The sequence below is a fragment of the Panthera uncia genome (genome assembly GCF_023721935.1).
Source record: "Panthera uncia isolate 11264 chromosome C1 unlocalized genomic scaffold, Puncia_PCG_1.0 HiC_scaffold_3, whole genome shotgun sequence".
Lineage (NCBI taxonomy): Eukaryota > Metazoa > Chordata > Mammalia > Carnivora > Felidae > Panthera > Panthera uncia.
Window position 1 is genome coordinate 30,705,783 of NW_026057584.1, and position 20,411 is coordinate 30,726,193.

Below are 20,411 nucleotides of genomic sequence, written 5' to 3' on the forward strand. Positions count from 1 at the left end.
CGAGCCATCAGCCCAGAGCCTGACGCGGGGCTCAAACCCACGGACCGCGAGATCGTGAGATCGTGACCTGGCTGAAGTCGGACGCTTAACCGACTGCGCCACCCAGGCGCCCCTAACTCATTGTGCTTTTAATTTGCATTTATTTCCCTGATGATTAGTGATGTTGAACATCTTTTCATGTATATGTTGGCCATCTTGAGTCTTCTCTGGAAAAAAAAAGTCTATTCATGTCCTCTGCCCATTTCGTAATTGGTTTGGTTTTTTTGTTTGTTTGTTTTCTGGTTTTTTTTTTTTTTTTTTTTTTTGGTATTGCATTGTAGAAGTTCGTTATATATTTTGGATATTAACCTCTTACTGGCTATGCCATTTGCAAATATCTTCTCCTATTCAGTAGTTTGCCTTTTTGTTTTGTTGATGGTTTCCTTTGCTGTGAAAAAAACTTTTTAGTTTGGTTCAGTAACAATAGTTTACTTTTTATTTTGTTTTCCTGGCCTGAGGAGACATACCATAAATATGTCACTAAGGTTGATGTCCAAGAGATTAGTGCTTATGTTTTCTTTTAGGAGTTTCAGGTCTTACATTTAGGTCATTAATCAATTTTGAATTTATTTTTGTGTATGGTGTAAGTGGTCTAGTTTTCTCAACACCATTTATTGAAAAGACTGTTCTTTCCCTATTGTATAGTCTTTCCTCTTTTGTCATAAATTGACCATGTAAGCTTGGGCTTATTCACTGATCTGTGTCTTTTTTTTTTGTGCCAGTACCATACTGTTTTGATTACTACAGCTTTGGAGTATATCTTGAAATATGGGATTGTGATACCCCCAGTTTTGTTCTTCTTTCTCAAGATTGCTGTGGTTACTTGGAGTCTTCCATACAAACTGTAGGATTATTTGTTCTAGTTCTGTGAAAAATTCAATTGGAATTTTAGTAAGTGTTGCACCAAATCTGTAGATTGCCTTCGGTAGTATCGACATTTTAACAATATGAATTCTTCTAATCCATGAGCCTGGAATGTCTTTCCATTTGTGTCATCTTCAATTTCTTTCATCAATGTCTTACAGATTTCCGAGTATAGGTCTTTCACCTCCTTGGTTAAATTTATTTCTAAGTATTTTATTTCCTTTCCAATATCTTTATTCATTTATTATTTCCATATACATCCCTAATCTCTCAAACTTTGTTCATGAGACTATCTACACTAGAGGTAACCTAGAAATAACATACTGTGTCATTACTGATATGTGTCAATTATTTAGAACACTATTTGGCACACAGAAAGCACTCGCTAAATGTGGAAGGAAGGAAGGAAGGAAGGAAGGAAGGAAGGAAGGAAGGAAGGAAAGAATGCATAAATTTTACAAGAGACAAAGTATTTTTCCAAGTGTTTAACAAATTTTCAGTCTTATAAAAAAAATAGAGTGTTTCTGGTGATGCCCACCTTTGTACTAATAATATATTCTAAATCTGCCATAATCAATGTATATAAAGTGCACACACACACACACACACACTGACTTACCCTGGATTAAGCACTTTTTATGATAAGTAAGTCTAAGCTCTGGCTTTGCCTCTGATTCATGTTTAGGTAGACATTTTTCTAACCATTTAATGAAATTCACAAACGTATTAATTAGTATGTACTTTGGAGTGGATAACATTCTTAGCTTTAGGAAATTAAAAGCAAAATATCTATTTTCCCCTATAAGCAAGAGTTGAGATTTGACCTTTAATATAGAATAACATTTTACTTTCAAAAAGTGATTATTTAATTTAGAAATTTTCAGCCTTACAGAGGAAATGCTCAGATGGTTTGCAATAGAAAATACACAATCAAAAAATATATGAAAAATGTGTAGCCACAGGAGTAATTTTAAATGTAAGATTAAAAAATCATATAAAATTGGTGAAAGTCACAAAAATGACTCCCAGATTCTTCCACATACTACTGATAAGAACAAAAGTGCTTTTCTGGATGGTAAGAGGTCATTTATATCAAAAGCCTTAAATATTTATACACTATTTGGCCAAGAAATGATACTTGTAGAAATATATAATGATAAAATAATCATGATTGTTTACAAAATTTTATGCACTTGCAGGCTCAATTCATTGACATTTCTGAGAGTGAAGAATTGGAAATGACTCTTCTGGCCAAATGATATAACATTAAGCAGATAAATCGGGCTACATTTACTCAAGAGCAAACTTTACAATGAAAAAATATTATAGAGGCAGAGACACAGAGAATAATATCCAAGCTAGGTAGTCCTGAAAGGACACAAATTTGTGAAAAGCACCTGTTCAGTACAATGACTTTTGGGGAAAATTAGAATATAAACATGTGAATATGTATGTATGAGAAAAAAATACACAAGACTAAACATCTTTGCTTTTTAAACAGCTGCAACTGCTACATGTAAAAATGAGATAGTTGTACCTCCCTATAGTCATTTTAGTGTCCACAGGAAATATTGCCACTAATAAATATTTATCACTCAAAATAGCCTTCATAAGAGATAATCATGATACCGCCAAACTCCAACTAACATATACTTATATATTTAAATTTTTTTTTCAGTTTATTTATTTATTTTGAGAGAGAGAGAGAGAGAGCACAAACAGAGGAGGGGCAGAGAGATGGAGAGAAAGAATCCCAAGCAGGCTCCACACCATCAGAGTAGAGCCCAGTGTGGGGCTCAAACTCACGCATTGTGAGATCATGACCTAAGTGCAGATCAAGAGTCAGATGCTTAACCTACTGAGCCACCCAGGCGCCCCATACACTTATACATTTTATGCAACATTTGTTATACTGTTTTTAATTATATATTTCTATATAATGTTTTTAGCTAATGAAATTCTTGCTTCAGAACAACTAAAATGGATATGGTTCATATTTGTAAGGAAAATTTAAATGCTTTGTTCCATTCTTTGTATAGTGTTCTTAGCATCATATTTTTATGAAGATATTCTTATATTAGTACAAAGGTTCCAAAAAAGGAACAGAGAATTTCATTTAAATATGAACAATGATTTAGAAAACAAAGACAATTGAGAATAAAAGATTCATGTTTGGCTTCATTTAACATGCTTGTATGTATCTGAGACGTAGAGTCTCAATTGAGGTACAAAATATATAGAAGAAAGCACTTCATGTACTAATGCAAGTTTTAAGAGGGGCCCAGGAAATTTCAGTTCTAAAGGATAAAGCAGTTTCTCCATTGATCAAGATTTCCCGCCAGAGCACAAATAATGCTCTAAATAGACAGAGGCTAATTTAATAAAGATCTACATGGGTTATTGATGTAATATCATTAGTTAAGGTTCAATTACAAACATTTCCAAACTTTATGAAGTTTCTTTGTATCTCTTGTGGGAAAGTAGACCTTTGGGCTCCTCTTCCAGACACTGAATTTTTATTTTTTTCAGACACTGAATTTTTAAATTATCTACATATTCCTCCAGGCAATGTCCTAGGTTAAGAAGATAGAAGTGTTGTGTAAAACCACATGACAACATCTGAGACCATTTGTGACCCTGTGATTGGATGAAGGATCTGCATGTGAAATCCGTAGGTAACCTTTTCTCCACGTTTTCACAATATTTACTTGAAGAGAATTTACTTCCATCAACAGTTCCAGTCAATCACCAATTGCAAGAAAAAACGTGTGGGGGATGTACAGTCTCACTTGCAATATTACCACTAACATTACCCTTTCCCTGAAGCTGCTGCTACTCAGCAGCCCTGAATCCCTTATGTCCTAGGTCTCAGGTTAAGTATTTTTTTTTTAATTTTTTTTTAATGTTTATTTATTTTTGAGACAGGGAGAGACAGAGCATGAGCAGGGGAGGGGCAGAGAGAGAGAGGCAGACACAGAATCCAAAGCAGGCTCCAGGCTCTGAGCTGTCAGTACAGAGCCTGACGTGGGGGTCCAACTCACGGACCATGAGATCATGACCTGAGCTGAAGTCTGACGCTTAACCAACTGAGCCACCCAGGGGCCCTGGTTTTCTTGACGTTTTGAAAGAACCCTGCTTTAGATGGCAGTGCTATAACCTGTGTGTGAAGTCAGTTATTCCAAGTTTGCCTTACTTGTTCTCCTTTTCTTACCAGAGACATCTCCTAGAATGCAGCCTGACTTTTGATACCTAATTTCTGTAAATTCATTTAACTTGTTTTCATCTAGCCACCCACTTCACTTATAACCTGTGTGGTTAACTATATAAACATATTAAGATGCACTAAAAAATAAAAAGAACTTACATCCTTTATCAAAAACTGAAAAATAAACTATGGTCCCTTTTCCACAATGCTGGTGAATTTTATATTTGTGTTTCTATTTTTTCCTTGCATACCAAATATACTGTAAACCAGAGTTCAGTTTTTTTTTTATCATTATTATAGATGTCATAGATGTCAACGCCTGTAAATGTGTTACATCTTCTGGTATGGCTTATCATCACCTGATGTATTTGGGGTGCAGATTCAATTTTAAGCAGATTTGAGCTTTTCTTCTCTTTAAAAAAATTTTTTTTAATGTGTGTTTATTTTTGAGAGACAGACAGAGCACGGGCAGGGGAGGGGCAGAGAAGGAGACACAGAATCCAAAGCAGGCTCTAGGCTCTGACCTGTCAGCACAGAGCCTGATGCGGGGCTTGAACTCACGAACTACAAGATCATGACCTGAGCTGAGGTTGGACAGTCACCCAACTCAGCCACCCAGGCACCCCGCAGATTTGAGTTTCTCGATAGTAGCTGTGCAAATACCTGGGGAGGCTTCTCATACACTTCCTAAGACATCACTCCTTTTCCAGGAGGCATTCTACCCTGTTAAATACGTTAAATTCTACCCTATTAAAATACGGTACCCAGACTTTTTTTTTATAATTTTTTTTCATGTTTATTTATTTTTGAGACAGAGACAGAGCACAAGCAGGGGAGGGGCAGAGAGAGAGGGAGACACAGAATCCGAAGCAGGCTCCAGGTTCTGAGCTGTCAGCACAGAGCCCGACGCGGGGCTCGAACCCACGAACTGTGAGATCATGACCTGAGCTGAAGTCAGACACTCAAATGACTGAACCACCTAGGCGCCCAATACGGTACCCAGACTTAAGTGCAGTGCTACAGATGTATTAGGATGAGACCAGAGTCCAGGGAAACTGTTGTCTTCCTTGATCTGCCAACACAGAACTACCTTTGGGGTTGGCCATATCAGGCAAGCAGCTAAAAACCAGGGCCTCCTCAATAACTATTATTACACCAGGCCTCCTAAATCCTACACGTATACAATTGATTTCTTTGAGCCTGACCTTAGGACACTATCTTTATGTTTCACCACCCTCTCCAGAAAAGCCTCACCTCTCCCCAGTCTTCCATCTCTATCTAAATTTGGCTTCAGAGACATCACCTCTACGTGAAATTTTATGTTTTTTTTTTTAACTTCTGTACAACTTTATTGTCTACTTACCCTATGAGAATGAAAACACCACAAGAGAGAAGCTTTTGTCTCGTTCACCCAGGATATTGCCTGGGATATAATGAAGAGCCAACAAATATCTGTTAGATGGATGTGTCAGTCTTCGTTAAGTTCTACCTTCTTCAATTCTGGAGAAAAGGCTTAGATGCAAATATTGTCAATCTAACATATCACCCAATTCTCTGAGGCAGCACCTACTGAAAATTTGGTAAGGATGCCTTTCAAACCTTCACCCAAGTTACACAGGTCCACTGTTCATCAAATTCTGTTTAGGATATAATGAGAAGCACCAAGTACAGAATCCTGTATGTTATTGAATTCCTTTCAGAAAGACAATAAGCCTTAATTAGCACATTTTGGGAAAGGGCATGCCAATGCTCCTCCCTACTTTCCTGTATAATTTGGCCCATAAGTCCTGATCAAAAATCGAAATGCCATTAGAAAGATCAAAGTCAATGATAACATTTCCCTGAATTATCAGTCTAGAGATGCAATCAACAAGGAAAGGAGACCTCGGTTGTGTTAGAGACCCCCTCTCTAAAAGAGACCTGTGACCACCACTTTGTCTTTTCCTCTTTTCATTGCACAAACATGGCAATTCTTTGAGGATTGGCGTTGAGATCAGCAGTTTCACCAGTTGCTTCTGGAATTCATCATCTTTGTGAAAACTGGTCATTTGCTTCCTGTTCTCCGGTGCGAGGCCTACTCTTGGTAATTTCTAATGGTCGGGGACAGTCGTTTTATGAGCACGATCCTCTTAGCGAGCAGGAATATAAACTGCCTACTTCCATTCGCTGGCAGACATGGCTTTCCAGTTTGAACATCACTCTCTTGTGTGCATGAAGATAAAATTAACACAGGAACCGGGTGGCTATGTGTTCCACCTGACAGCTGTTACGTGCTCTAAACAATGGGCCCCTCACACACTTTCTTCCTCGTGCTCTAAAAATAGCCTGGCTGTCTAACTCTTACAGGTTTTGCGAGCTTCGAGCAGCTGTTCAGCTCTTCCTGCATTTATTCTTGTAGATGACTGTTACGCGCTCTCGCTTTCCTTTGTCTTTTTAACCATTTGCTTTTCTCCTCCTCTTCACAGCCAAGGTTATCTTGGCAAGTTCTCCAAGCAGCCCCACTAGTATCTTTAGATGCCTCTCCCTTTTCTTCCTCTTGGAGATAAGTTATCATCATAATGTCAGAATTTCCTCTAGGGGATCTTTCCTTAACTCTTGGGTTTTCCTTTCCTGTTAGACTTTCTATCTAGGTACACGCAACAAACACCATTTCTCTTGTTTTCTACTGAAGCCTCAGTGTTTAATTTATTTCCTGGCACACAATAGGCACACAATAAACATTTATTTAATGAATGATAAACATTTTCTGCAATTCCTTAATTTTGACTTCTGAAATGTAAGGCATACACCTGACTATGTCCTTGTACTCTTCCTGGTCTTTGAGAGATAGTTAACAGGCACTTTCTTTTAGTGTTACCATGAATCCTTCCTTACCAACCAAGTTTCTGTTTTTGTTTTTGTTTTTCTTTTAGCGAGTCACTTATAACTTAAACAGCAGTGCTCGATTCAGCTTTCATGGTCTTCAGGGGTATTGCTTATTGATGGACAATGAAGATGATCCATGGATATACATACACATTTATGGTAAGATATATATTAATATATTACATGGCATACATAATATATAGTGGCAGATAAACCGTCATCACAAATATCTGAACATACAGTTTTATACACATTCTGTGTATTTAGTGTTCAGGATTCTTGTCTTATTCCAAAGAATTCATATGGAACTACCTTGCTGTACAAAAAAAAAAAAAAAATTTTAGTGACAGCGACAAGGATTTGGGGTGGGGAGGCTTTGGGGAGCCTTGATTCTCCACCCACCTCTGGGCACCTGCAGACGTGGGCCAGGCAGCTAGCCTTGTGAGGGAGTGGGGAGCCGAGGCTGCCCTGAGTCCCTGTGGACACTTGCACACACAGGCCCAAAAAATAATTTTAAGAAGAAATTAGTAGAGTGGGTTTAATGAACTTTTTGCATGCCCATCTTCAGTCTGATGCTAGAGATACCTAACTCCTCTGAAAGGAATGTCTGACATGTATGCAAGGGTTATATTCAAAACATGACCCAAATATTTACTTACCTTTGTTGGTATTAGAAATCAGCCTATTTATAATTTCCTTCCCCTATGGGCATCTACAAACATTTTCTATCTTAAAAAAGTTTAGAACCAGCAAGTAACAGAAAAGTACAAGCGCTGAATTACAGATCTTGGAAGAAAATCAGCCAATTTATATATCATCTTGATTTTAGGGAGAGTTCATCCAAGGCACATGTACTTTTGTAAGAGACTGCGGGACATGGAATGCTAACAATCTTCATTGTCAGTGAACTTCCTAAACTTGTGTCTGAATGTCTCAGGCCTCACTTTCAGCTCATTTCCTCTTATTGAACAGAGGCAGGACAGCTGGCCAGCATCTAGCATCTGCACTGTCCTCAGTCTTCCCTAACTGAGTTACGGACCACGCTTCTGAAATGGGAGAAGGCCAATTTGAAACAAAAGTAAAAACTCTCAAAAAAAAAAAATCTTGTGGGAAATAACATTTTAAACTGAACTTTGAATGGGCCTATAGATTAGGTCAGGGGACGGGCCAAAACACTGAAGTGCTGTCCCTTGAACAATTCAGATTCATTCTTAGATAGTATTACAGGGTCATAAAACACCAGGCTTGGAAATTAAAGATGTTTATGTCTCATCAGAAAGTCTTTGAATGTAACTCTCTGGCATACTGCCAAAAGGGCAGCTCTTTGGGGGAAAACCCTATGCCAAAGGCCAAAGAGGCAGCTGTGTTATTCAGCTCCTGAGAGCTTCCAACTCAACACCCACACAAGCTCAATTATGAGCAAATTAAAGGGATCCAGACTGAACATAGTAATTCTGGTAATTTAAATAAATAGAGGAAAGTCTACAATTAGTAGGAAAAGATTGATTTTCTGGAAAACCCAGAAAATGACACCCTAACCCCTTTGAATAAGCATAGTTACATCCAATTATTTAAAAATAAATTTCCTTTTATTCATCATTTTAATCATTCTGATCTGACTTAAAAGTGGCCACATGCATGCCAGCAAAAGTATTCCCAAAATAGAGGCAGAATAGCCTCAAAAAAAAAAAAAAATCTATACTGGCTATATAGGACTTAATGACATTGAGTAGAATTGTAATCAAAGTTTTACATCTACATTTTAAAGCACATAGATAATGTACAATTCGTGTCTACCTTTTTTAGTGCAGAGAAAAACTGAAAGTAATTCAGAAATAACAGAGATTGAATATTGTGGAATCTATTAATATAACTCACTATGTTAATAGAATAAAGAACAAAATACACATGGTCTTTCTGTATAGATCTTTAAAAATCACTTGATAAAATTAAACATCAGCTACAGATTAAACAAAATGAGCAAATGAACTTTTTAAGAAGCTAGGAATACGAGGAAATTTATTTAACTTGATAAAAACATTTCTTCTATCAGGAAGCATCAGCAAATTCATAATTAATGGACAGAGGCATGTAGTATGCACGTACACAGTGAAAGCATTCTTGTTTAACGTTTAAGTTCATTTTGATAAGCTGATCTAAATAAAGTTCATGTGGAAGAATAAATATATATGAGGAGCCAAACTGATTTTACCAAAGAAGAAAAATCAGAGGAAGTTTTTCCTAATAAGTTATCAGAATACAACGAAATAGCATAACATAAACAAGGTGACACTGGCATGGAATAAATATGTCAATAGAATATGTCTAGAAACTGACCCATGTATGCAAGGAAACTTAGTATTCAATGTTATTACATTCTGAATTAATGGGGACAGGATGTAACAGTCAATACATGTCATGAATAATTCACCTATTATCACAAATAAACATTTTTCTGCCTCATTCACTGTGGATAAATATATTACAGATTGGTAAACATTTTTTTAAAAAGCCTTTAGGGCACCTGGGTGGCTCAGTCAGTTAAGCGTCTGGCTCTCGATTTCGTCTCAGGTCAAATGCTTCATGAGTTCAAGCCCCACATAGGGCTCTGTGTTGACAGTATGGAGCCTGCTTGGGATTCTCTCACTCCCTCTCTCTCTCTGCCCCTCCCCTGTTTGCTCACTCGCTCTCTCTCTCTCAAACTAAATAAATAAATGTAAAAAAAAAAGCCTTTAAAAGTACAAGAAGAAAACAATGTGGCAAGTATAAAGCCTAAAGGTCATGAAAATGGAAATTTTTTACTCTGAGACTAAAATGTTTTTTATAGTAAAGGATATCACAATCAAACTAAGAAGACAATAGACTGCAAGAAATTCTTTGCAACATACATAACAACTTTCTAAAGATAAAAAAAATTAAGAAATGGAAATATTTTTGGCAAAGGATATAAATAGGTATAATCATAGAATATAAAAGACAAAAGGACCCTCCAAAAAAAGCCCCAAACCAAAAAGACTCCCCAAACTCTCAATCCCAACTTCAGTCAAAAAGGGAAAATTAAATTGTCAATTCAGATGCACTCATAAAACACAATACAACTATTATAAAGAAACACAACACACAATACACACACACACATACACGGGTGATGCAGCGAACAGAATGCTGCGTATACATAGCAAACTTTTTAAATCATGTTTGTATCTGGAGATGAGGTGGCTTCTTTCTCATAAGAGTTGTCTGTCTTTTGAAACGTAAGTGAAGTAAATGGAACTCACTCACCTTTAAAATAACTTGAACATAATATGCAAGTTAAACTACTAGCTTAGACTCAACAGCCAAAATGAAAAAAAAACAAAGAAGGTACTAATGGGGACTGTCCGCCTTCAAAGATCCCTGCAGACTTTGTCAAGGAGAACTATCCAATAAAAATTACAAGATAAATAAAAGGTTTTCTCTTTTTAATTTTGTACCATAAGAAATTGCCATTTTTCCAGGTCCAAAAGAGCCAAATAGCATTAATTGGAGATTCAGGCTTAAAACCTTAGGATTGATTGTTTGATTATTTATTTTTCACTTTGGAAGATTGGACCTTGATCCTGCTATCCTACAAGCAGAGCCGCAACTTTTTTAGTAAATATATTAATTCCTTACTTTGGCCCAGTGCTATTTATAGAAAACTAAACAACATTCTTTTCACCTAATCAAACAGGAAAGACACTTCCAAATGTTTACCATTCTGATATCATCTGAGTTTATTCACTAAGAAAACCAACACATCTGTTGAGCTCATTCAATTGTTCTGGGGAGAGGGCTCAGAAAGCCTCTAGAATGTTGACCCTTGGAGCCCTCTGCAAGAGTCTTAGCTTTAAATTGGCATTTACTGGAAGAGATCAAGCTTTGATGGTATATGAAATAGTTTTTTTTTTTTTAAACCATATTTTACTACTTCTGCTGTGTGGTGCATTTAAGCCAATGTTTTGGCACTTGGGTCCTGAAGTAAATAGCTCATGACCTCTGCCCAATTATGTAAACTGAACAAACAGTACTGCTATTTTCATTTATGGTATAATTACAGTAGAATGCAATGAGTGACAGCCATACATATTTTCGAAGGGCTATTTCAATTTAAAAAAGAAAACTTCTCAAAGTTTTCAGTAATAAAAAATATACACAGAAATACCATTTCTGGCTATGACTTAGGTTTTATTTTAATAGATTTGACAATATTTTTTTTTCTTAAAATGAGTGCTATGTATTGATGGTCACTTTCTGTTTTAATTAAATGAAGAAAATAGTAATATATTCTTGCCCCAAATTAAAAGAAGTTTTCATCCATTCATTTTCCCCATGGAGAAATTAGAAAGATACAATAAAAATACTTATCAAGCATTTTGTAAAAATCAAGTTTTCCTCAAATTATTAATAATAACCTTGGTCACTGTCACACATTATTCCTTTGGTTTGTCAAAGGTTCACCCTCAAGAAAATCCCCTATTCCAGCCAGTGCTCAGGATTTCTATCCCTCTCTCACTGTAGGTGGTTAGAACAAATGTATCCCAGTGACCTAGTTAATTTATAGAAAATGGAATCAATTTCCCTTGTTTCATCCTGACTGAACGTTTTTCTGAACTTACCTGAGTAACAGATAAGCACTATTTATCAGATTGCTTGGTGGAGCACAAAGTTTTGATTATTTTATACTCTTATTGCTACTAATGAAATATGCACTATGCCTCAAAAAAATTTGCAAAGCATGGCCTGCAAGCACCCAGCAGCAATGAATATTTCCTGAGGATTTATTTTGCACGGACACCCTTCTCTCAGAATCGTTTCTCTCCAAGTGCCTATGAGGGCACAGCAATGTTCTTGGGTGTCTGAGCTGTCTTCCGGGTTCCCACATCCTAGGACCTGGAGAACACAATTTGCAGGGGCCCTTGCTCTGCCCTAGCACCCAAAAGTCACCCAGAAATTCCCTGCAGAGCTCGGAAACTCAATGAGGTTGTGCAGGCATGGACCCAGGGTACCCTGACACCCTAGATCTGGCAAACCCAGAGACCCTTTTTTCCCTTCAGTGTTAACAGTGTCTGGAGATGGGCATTTAAAGAGATAAGGCTTCCTCATTGCTGCTACCCCTAGCCACTGTACATGGAGATGGGCAACCCTTTAGAGGATTCATTTAACCACACTATCTTCCCAGACCCTGCAACAGGTGCATATGTGAGAAATGCAAAGGCTCTGGAGGAAGTGAGAGTACAAATACAGAGGCAGGTGACTTACTGGTGCCTATGGTATTCTGACCATCTGGAAGGAATAATCCTATTGTTCTGACCTCTATGAACCACTTTATAAAAATATCATTTCTCTCTCTTTTAAAAAGGGGTAATTACAATTAGATGGTGAGAGGAGACAGGGAGATGGGATGACCACTAGCCCCTCCTCCAGGCTTCAGCAGACTTTGCCCCCTAAGGTTGGAGCTGAAGAAACAAAGGGAGGACATTCGGGAAGACAGATGGGCTGAGGCTGGAGTGCTGACCTGCATGTCACTGGCCCTCACTTACCAAGGTCCATGCTCTTTGAGGCTTTCAGATTCATTGATTCAGGCTGCCTGGCCGGTGTCACGGATCTGAAGTGGGTGTGCTGATCTGGAAAATACACTGCCGAATCCACCCCAGAGCTATGGAAAGAAGCCACATGCCATATTTAGATTTAGAGTAAAAAAAAAAAATTTTTTTTCTCCTTTGGTCAAGGAAGCAGTTGTCATTTTGAACACAGCCCCTCCTCATTCCCCCTATAGTTCCCAACCATGTATTTGCAACGAAGTCTTGAATCTCAGGTTGCTTTCATGAGATGTAGCAACTCTATTTTTAAGTATTTTATCACACTCCACAATTTAAATAAAATATTCTCTGGCTAATATCATGTTTTCCTCTTCACTGATTTCTGCTAATTGGGATCCTGCTGTACAATATAGAACTTTCAGTGGGAAAGGCGAGCCTGGAATGAACTGGCGCTTCAAAGGAGGTCACTGGATATTAGCAGAACCTAAGAGCAGGTTAAGAGATTTCCGTGGGCTAAGCATGCCCTTCCTTTAAAAACAAGTGAAAGGGTTGTATCCTTTAGAGAAAACCATCCTGCTGAAAGACTGATGGCCGCAGTAGTTTGGTTTTCTACTTTATTTAGTTCCATTTCCTAAAACTAACGTTAATACTGAGCAAATAGTCTGCTCATCGATAATATAAAAAGGAAATAACAGGAAAAGCACGCTTGACGATTTAGACACAAGATACATTAAATGCCCATCATAGGCTTCCTAGTACTTGTAGTCCGTCTCAAATAACTCTATTTCTGCTAAATATTTTATTTATTTTTGCTTGAGATTGAAAGGGATTATGTAAGGGAATTGCAGACAATGCCTTATTTCATGGTTAGAAAATAAATCATATTTATAAATTGTATAAATTAAATTATAGCTGCTTTCTCCCTTGGTATTATCATATATTTAGAAAGTTAATATGGTGGCTCATTTCAACATAGCTTTATTCCAATTTTAAATGCAGTGAAACCCAAATCAAGTATCTGATAAATCTGAAAGTACCGAGTGAGGTTGAGGTTTCAAACAGTTGGGATTTGACACTTTATGGTGAACAATAAAACAACAAAAAATGAACTGTTAGGTATGAGAATCCTAAAATGTACAGGGGACCTCAATTTCTTAACCAAATATTCCAAAATAAGTTTAATCTTTTCCTGAAACTCATTAGTTATGCACATTCAATATTGCCTTGCAGGAATATTAAAATTAAAATGCAGCCATAATAATATTGCTGAGTTAATGGATGAACCTCCATTATTGTAATACAGTGGGTGGCTTAAGGAAGCACCTATGACAGGCGCAGAGCACAGAGCTCAAGACCACAGATGCCAGAGCTGGTCTGCTTAGTTCCAAATCCTGGCTCTGCTCCTGATGAGTTGTGGGACCCGGCCACATAATGGGACCTCTCTGTGCTTCAATTTCCTTATGTATAAAATGGGCATAATTACACTCCCTGCCTCATGCGTTTACTAAGAGATACAATGAGTTTGGAAAGAAATTTGTAAAGTAAGGAGAAGAGATTCTGGCACAGAGTAAGTGGCAAAGAAGCATTTAGGAAACAGATAACCAGGTAAACAAATAGACCACTCTTGCTGCCCAAGACCACAGTCTTGCTGACCGTAAATTTTTGCTTTTCGAGTTACCTATAGGATTTTTCCAGTTTCTTTCTTTCTGTTTTTGTTAAAGTCAGTTTTTGTTCTATGTATATATACATGGTTTCATGAAAATGTCTCAAGAAATTCAAATCTATACAATTATATAATCTTTATAATTATAAAGCTTTTGGTTTGTTTTTGGCTTCTTTCTTGGTGTCTGGCTATATTTTCAATATCACTGACTTATATAAAGTACATCTGATGTGGTAGGGAGTGACGACAAAATATGCCAGTGGTGGGCAGAAATCCTTGAACCACCCGTGCTGCTGACAATGGCCTGGCGTAACAGCAACACTCCAATTGTTTCAACCCATTTTAAAGAAGAATTCTGAGAGGCTACTATGAACATGAGCTTCCCCCTGAGCCTCGATGTTCTGGAAGCACTTGCCTTTAAATGTGTTTATTCGACCTTTATTTGCACTTAGTTTTTCATCCTTTGATGTCTTGTGATGATGTGGTTTTAGTGTCAGAAAGACTCATGGCCTTCATAGAATCTGAGAATTTAAGGGCCGGAAGGCATTACAGGTCACCTCATCTAATTCTTGTAGATAAGACACCAAGGCCCAAAGAGGAGGCTGATGTTCCAAGGTCACACAGCTGGCCAGTGCCAAAGTGAGGACCAGAACTGTTTATTCTTAATAGTGCTTTTCTTGGAGCCATGGAAGCTTTGGCTAAAATGGTGGCTAACCAGGGGCCCAAGTGCAAATGATGCTGACACTATGGAGATCAAAACTTTCCCTTTTTGTGTAGATTCACTCACTCTCTTACGCTGCTTGCATTTTAGGTCAGCTCTTTGTTTCAGTAGGGTGATACATACCATCAAATACAAGGAGATCAAAGCGTCAACCCAAACAGATGCCCTCAGTTACAATGAAAGGCATTAGGGAGGTGGCTTAGGACCAACATGAATATTCCTCATTAAAACTTGGGTCACACTGCATTTAAAGTGCTCTGCTCCAGGGAGACAAGGGGAATGTACCCAGCTGAGTAACACATTAGTTAACCTGTTTTATTGTCTTACTTTACACCAAACTAAGTATTAACTGACATATTGAACATAAGAATTCAGATTTTTTGAGGCTCTCGGGAAGCAATTATCCCCATCCCCATTTTAAACAGCAAGGTGGAATGCCACTTGCTAAGCAACATCAGGTAAGGATCTGTCTAAAGTGAATTTTTTGGTACAAATGTTTAGATATAATGCAGGCTGATCAAAGAAACAAAGAGCTGCTTTCTATAAATGAATGTAACAAATGTTCACATGTGTATGTCCGCACACTATATATACCTGAATCAATCCATTAAATTGATCATAGTGATTCATACATCTGTTGCCATTGCTTTGAATGGGACCAAGTGCACATTTTGGAACCTTCTATAGAAGGGCCCTTTTTGCCATGATGCCAAATAAGAAATAAGGCAAAATAAGGCTGATCTTTAAGGAGGGAAGTAAGTGTAATATGAGAAATTGCAAGATTAGAGCCAATGTGAGCATACGGTACAAATAATGAAGTGTAGTACTGAGTTGATGTGAAAATATTTTAGAGATGTAAGTGAGACCAGTGAAACCGTTTGTAATTTTATGCTACATATTGAAAGTTTTTGGAGGGAAGGGGTGACACAGCGATTAACTCTAAAATATGACATGTTTTAATTTTGAAGAAAGGTAGCATGTGCTCATGGCTGAGTGGCTGTAGTGGGAAGCTGCAAATTGACAGGCCAAAGACATGTTTTAAATAAAGGCCATGTTTTCAGCATGAACAACCAGGGACTCTATCAAATAGAAATGATACTCAATGTCAAATTATGCTGCATAATGAATAAATAAAGGTAGCGTGAAACATATGCTAGTGTCCTGAATACGGTGACAAATCGGGAACGTAAAAGACATATAAGACCCAGCCATGAATGTTCAAGGAGAACTGTCAGAAATAAAAAGGAAGGGGAAGAAGATTTTGAGAGGTATGGCAAAAAAAAAAATTCTGAAGTCTCAGGTGTCCATGAATAGGGCTTCAACAACTGGCTACTATGAGTAAGAGTAGATGAAGGAAGGAAGGAAGGAAGGAAGGAAGGAAGGAAGGAAGGAGGGAGGGAGGGAGGGAGGGAGGGAGGGGAGAGGCAGAGACAGAGAACCCAGAGAGTATGCAGACAGAAAAAATATAAACATGTAGGGAATAACCAAATGTTGTTGAAACTGTTAATAAAATTGAATATATTCTGTTATTAATTTGCCTTACAACCACCCTGAAATATCACAGCAGAAAATATACTTCCTTTACATTTATTTTTTATTTAGACACACGTATTCCCAAGTTTTGTCCAATAATTGATGACATAATACTACAAGTTCAGGAAACTCCTGATGTCTTTTTGGTTCAAGACGCAGGCATTAAGTTGGATCACATTTGTGTCTCACTTCTCACGCAAGAGTCGTTTTCTGTTTCACAAGACTGGCTGCATCCCTAAAGAACCACTTTTCCCTTTTAGAGAGCTTTTAACTTTTTTTTGAAATCCAGGGCAGCCTCCCTTGCTCAACCCTCCTGGCTCCCTTCCAACCCTTCCTCCATCCTGAGTTCCACACATCCCAAACCCCCTGCTGCTACCGGTCACCTAGGCAACACAGCAGCTTGCAGGATGGTGCAGGTCACGAGATCCCAGGGGAAGAGTTTCAAAGCTTTACCTTTGTTCCTTCCATCTCAAAAATGTCTTTGGCTCTGCCCCTTTCTCTCCAGCCATGCTGCTCCTCTCTTCATTCAAGCCCTCTCTTCTCTTGCCAGTCCCCAGACTATCCTCTTTTATGGCTTTCCCCATCCACAACTGAACTCACTCAACTTGATATTGTCACCGCCCCTCCCCCACCAACAGAAGAAATCTGTGGAGACATTGAAGCATCCAAAAAGGGAGTTGTCAATTCCCAATCATTCCATCTCTGCAATATCTCTAAGGCCCTCTCTCACCTGAAGAGGTTTCTCATCCGAAAGCTTCTCCCTCCCCTCCCCAGCACTGTTCCCTAGTACCTTTCACGGCTACTGCCCTCGAAAACCTGCAAAGAGCCTCTGGCTTCCAATGGATATTAACCTTTCTCCATTTACCTAATACGTGTACACAACTAAGACCCAGGTCTTACCATGCTGTCTACTGAAACCTTGCAACAAGGTTTTACTATCTGACGAACGTATCTGCACTCCTTACCCTTGCACTCTGGGCTCCATCATCTGGCCAGTCAGCCGGGATACAAGATGCACAAACCAACTTACTTTCCCAGTTTCCATGCTGTTCCTTTTACCCTTTCCTCTCTCCGAAAGTCACCTCCTTCCTGGGCTTTTCTCCTGTCCGCCTCCAATTCATACTTTAAGGTTTAGCTGAAATGCCATTTTTCCCATAACACTTTCCCCTGATTCCTGTCTTCTGCCTTGGATGTCCAGAGCACTTTATACCTTCTGGTAAATATCCCTTTGTACCTTGTGCACTAGTTGTCAATTTTCCCTACTGGCCTACCATCTTCTTGAGGGTAGGTTTTATATCTGATTCATCTTTGCTTTATCCCAACAGTTTTTCACATACACGCAGGATAAACAGTAAAGGAGAATGAAAGAAATTATGTTTTTAATGTATTTTCTAATGACAGAAAACTGTCACTTTTGATTCAGGGTTGAGGCAGGCAATGGAAGTGAACGAACACAATTAAATATGTCCAGATTTTCTTCCAAGAAACCCCTAGAAAACTGATCTAGAACGTTACTAGTTGGTGAAATTGTATTTGAGTAAGACAGCTGACTTCAAAAACATAGGAATCAGAGATAGCTAAATATAGGTAAGCTTCCAGCTAACAGAGTTAGCTATACTCTTTTTGTGTTGCTTTATTTTTAGCAGATCGTAATAAAAAGCATAATAGGAATGACACCAGCATTGCTGCAAGAAAAATGAAAAAATTTCACAGGATTATCAAGGGACATAGAATGGAATAAAATACACAATTTTTAACAGCCATAATAAATACAGAAAATGGCAAAGGGACAAGTTAATGATTTTTAAAACTCATCAGAAGAACAAAATCTATGAATTCCACTAGTCAGACGGTGTGCAGACTTACTAAATCTCTCTCTCGCATGCTTGTGAGATCCTAAAAATTATTGATTTTTTGGTTTCTATTACAGAGTGGATATAATATTGGGTACTCTTTTCAATATTTTAGATTATATATGGTGTTGCTTTAATTTTTAGATTCCATTAACTTTCTTGGAACATTTATTTTTAAAATACCTTTAGGGTTCACCAATTACAAGTGAAGAAAAAAACAAAAACTAAGCTTTACGTCCTCTCAGTTTTTGTTTTATACCTTCCCGTATAACCTTTTGAGCTCTCTGGTTTTTCAACATGATAAAAGAAAGTTCTACAATTTCCTTAAATATTTTATAATATATGACGAATTTTAAATTCCAGGAAGCAACATATGAATACTCTAAGCTATTAATTTCAGCTATGAGAAGCTTTCACTGAAAAGGAATTACAGATCCTATGAGATTTCCATTCTGGAAAGAAATAGAGTTAAAATAGGGTGGCTGGGTTTTCGCAGAAACACCGTAACGAGGAACATTTACGATATATCATGTTATCAATACCTGTGGCTGTAATCTTCAGTGCCCAATTCCAGAATGGGATGTGGTGGTGGAGAAGGTGGTACTTCAGCCTCGGCCCATCCGTCACTGGGAAGCAATAGTTCTAAAAAACAATGAACCAATGAAGCTGTAAGCTCGAGGCAGAACTGTTCAGTGCCTGGTTTTGTTTCAGTCCACCTCACAGATGCAATTTTCGCCAACACATAAACCAACCTTGAAATAAATAAGTCCTCCTACAGAAGTGAAGGATTTGTACGAGAGCTCATGCAGCCTATGTGAGGAAATCTAAGCCTGCTAATGGGTGTTCATGCTGGTGACCTGCTGGCAACCCGTGGCAAGTCAAGACCGTGCATCTTGAATATCTTTTCCCACCTAGAAAAGGCTGACAGTCGCTCATGACTGGTGTTCTGTGGAAGATTAACAAAGCCATCTCTTTCGTGCCTTAATGGTTTTGTAAACAAGACTCTCTAGTGAATACTCTGGATCATATGGAGATTTAGTTATTGGCCTTAGTGACAAAACGTACTTAAAAAAGACACGAGATACTGTACATCTACTCACCCTTTAGAGATGGTAGAGGGGAAAAAATACTATTTTTGCATCTGTGCCACAATGGAAATACATGGGTTTGAGGCCTTGGAGGCAAAAGACTAGGGTCAGACCTGGTTTTCTCTCCTACTCAAGATGCATACTTTTCTAATCTATTCTACTCTAGAAAAATTAGACCTGTATCCTGAATATGACTACAACTAATAACAAGCAAGGTTGTTGGGACCCTACTGTGTACTAGACATCATGCTAAGTATTATGTTCATTATGTCATTTAATACTCGTCATTATTACCAACATCAACTCATGTGTGAAAAGCATGATAGAGTGTCCTGGGCAAGCAAAAAAGCTATGCAGCAAGGCCACCATATTTCCGGTCATGGCTCCCACAACTGCGTGAACTTGGCCCAACCACTCAACTTCTCTAAGCCCCAGTTTTTTAAATCTATAAAGTGGGGATAAGAATAGCTTCATTAGAGGAGTATAAGGATTGTATAAGACGGTGCATATTCAAATAGATTTATAAATGCAAAGTGCTAATAAGCAACAAAAAGATTATTATTCTATACATTCTAAACTCTACTGCATATCTATTACGGTGAGATTTAGTAAAAGGCGGAACCCTGTTGGTCCTTGATTGCTGGAACCAGAGAAGAGTGTCTCTATCCCTACGAAAGGCTGCTGGTAACAGAACCTGCCTGACTTGCCCACATGCCAGATGTGATGGTTACTTTCGTATGTTAACCTGACTGGTGACTGGGTCCAGGGTACCCAGATATCTAATCATACGTTATTCTGGGTATTTCTGGGAGGTTGTTTTGGGGTGAGATTAACATTTAAATCAGCAGGCAGAGTAAAGTAGAGGGTCCCCCCTAATGTGGGTGAAACTCATCTAATCAGCTGAAGGTCTGGATAGAACCAAAATGCTAACTCTCCTCCTCTGAGGAGAGAATTCTTCCTGCCTGACTCTTTTCAAACTGAGACACTGGCATTTTCTTGCCCTTGGACCCAAAACCATC

The 20,411-nt window shown here is 38.1% G+C and overlaps 1 protein-coding gene across 3 annotated transcripts in view; it reads right to left on the reverse strand.

Moving 5' to 3' along the window:
• The window catches only part of PARD3B (par-3 family cell polarity regulator beta), a 1,005,179-nt gene that overhangs the window by 370,691 nt on the left and 614,077 nt on the right, over positions 1-20,411 (reverse strand). For all 3 annotated transcript variants that reach the window (XM_049615864.1, XM_049615867.1, XM_049615866.1), the window contains 2 exons: positions 18,847-18,946; positions 12,535-12,650 (listed from right to left, as the gene is read on the reverse strand). In XM_049615864.1, the coding sequence (XP_049471821.1) occupies positions 12,535-12,650; positions 18,847-18,946 (216 nt within the window). The remainder of the gene's footprint in view (positions 1-12,534; positions 12,651-18,846; positions 18,947-20,411) is intronic.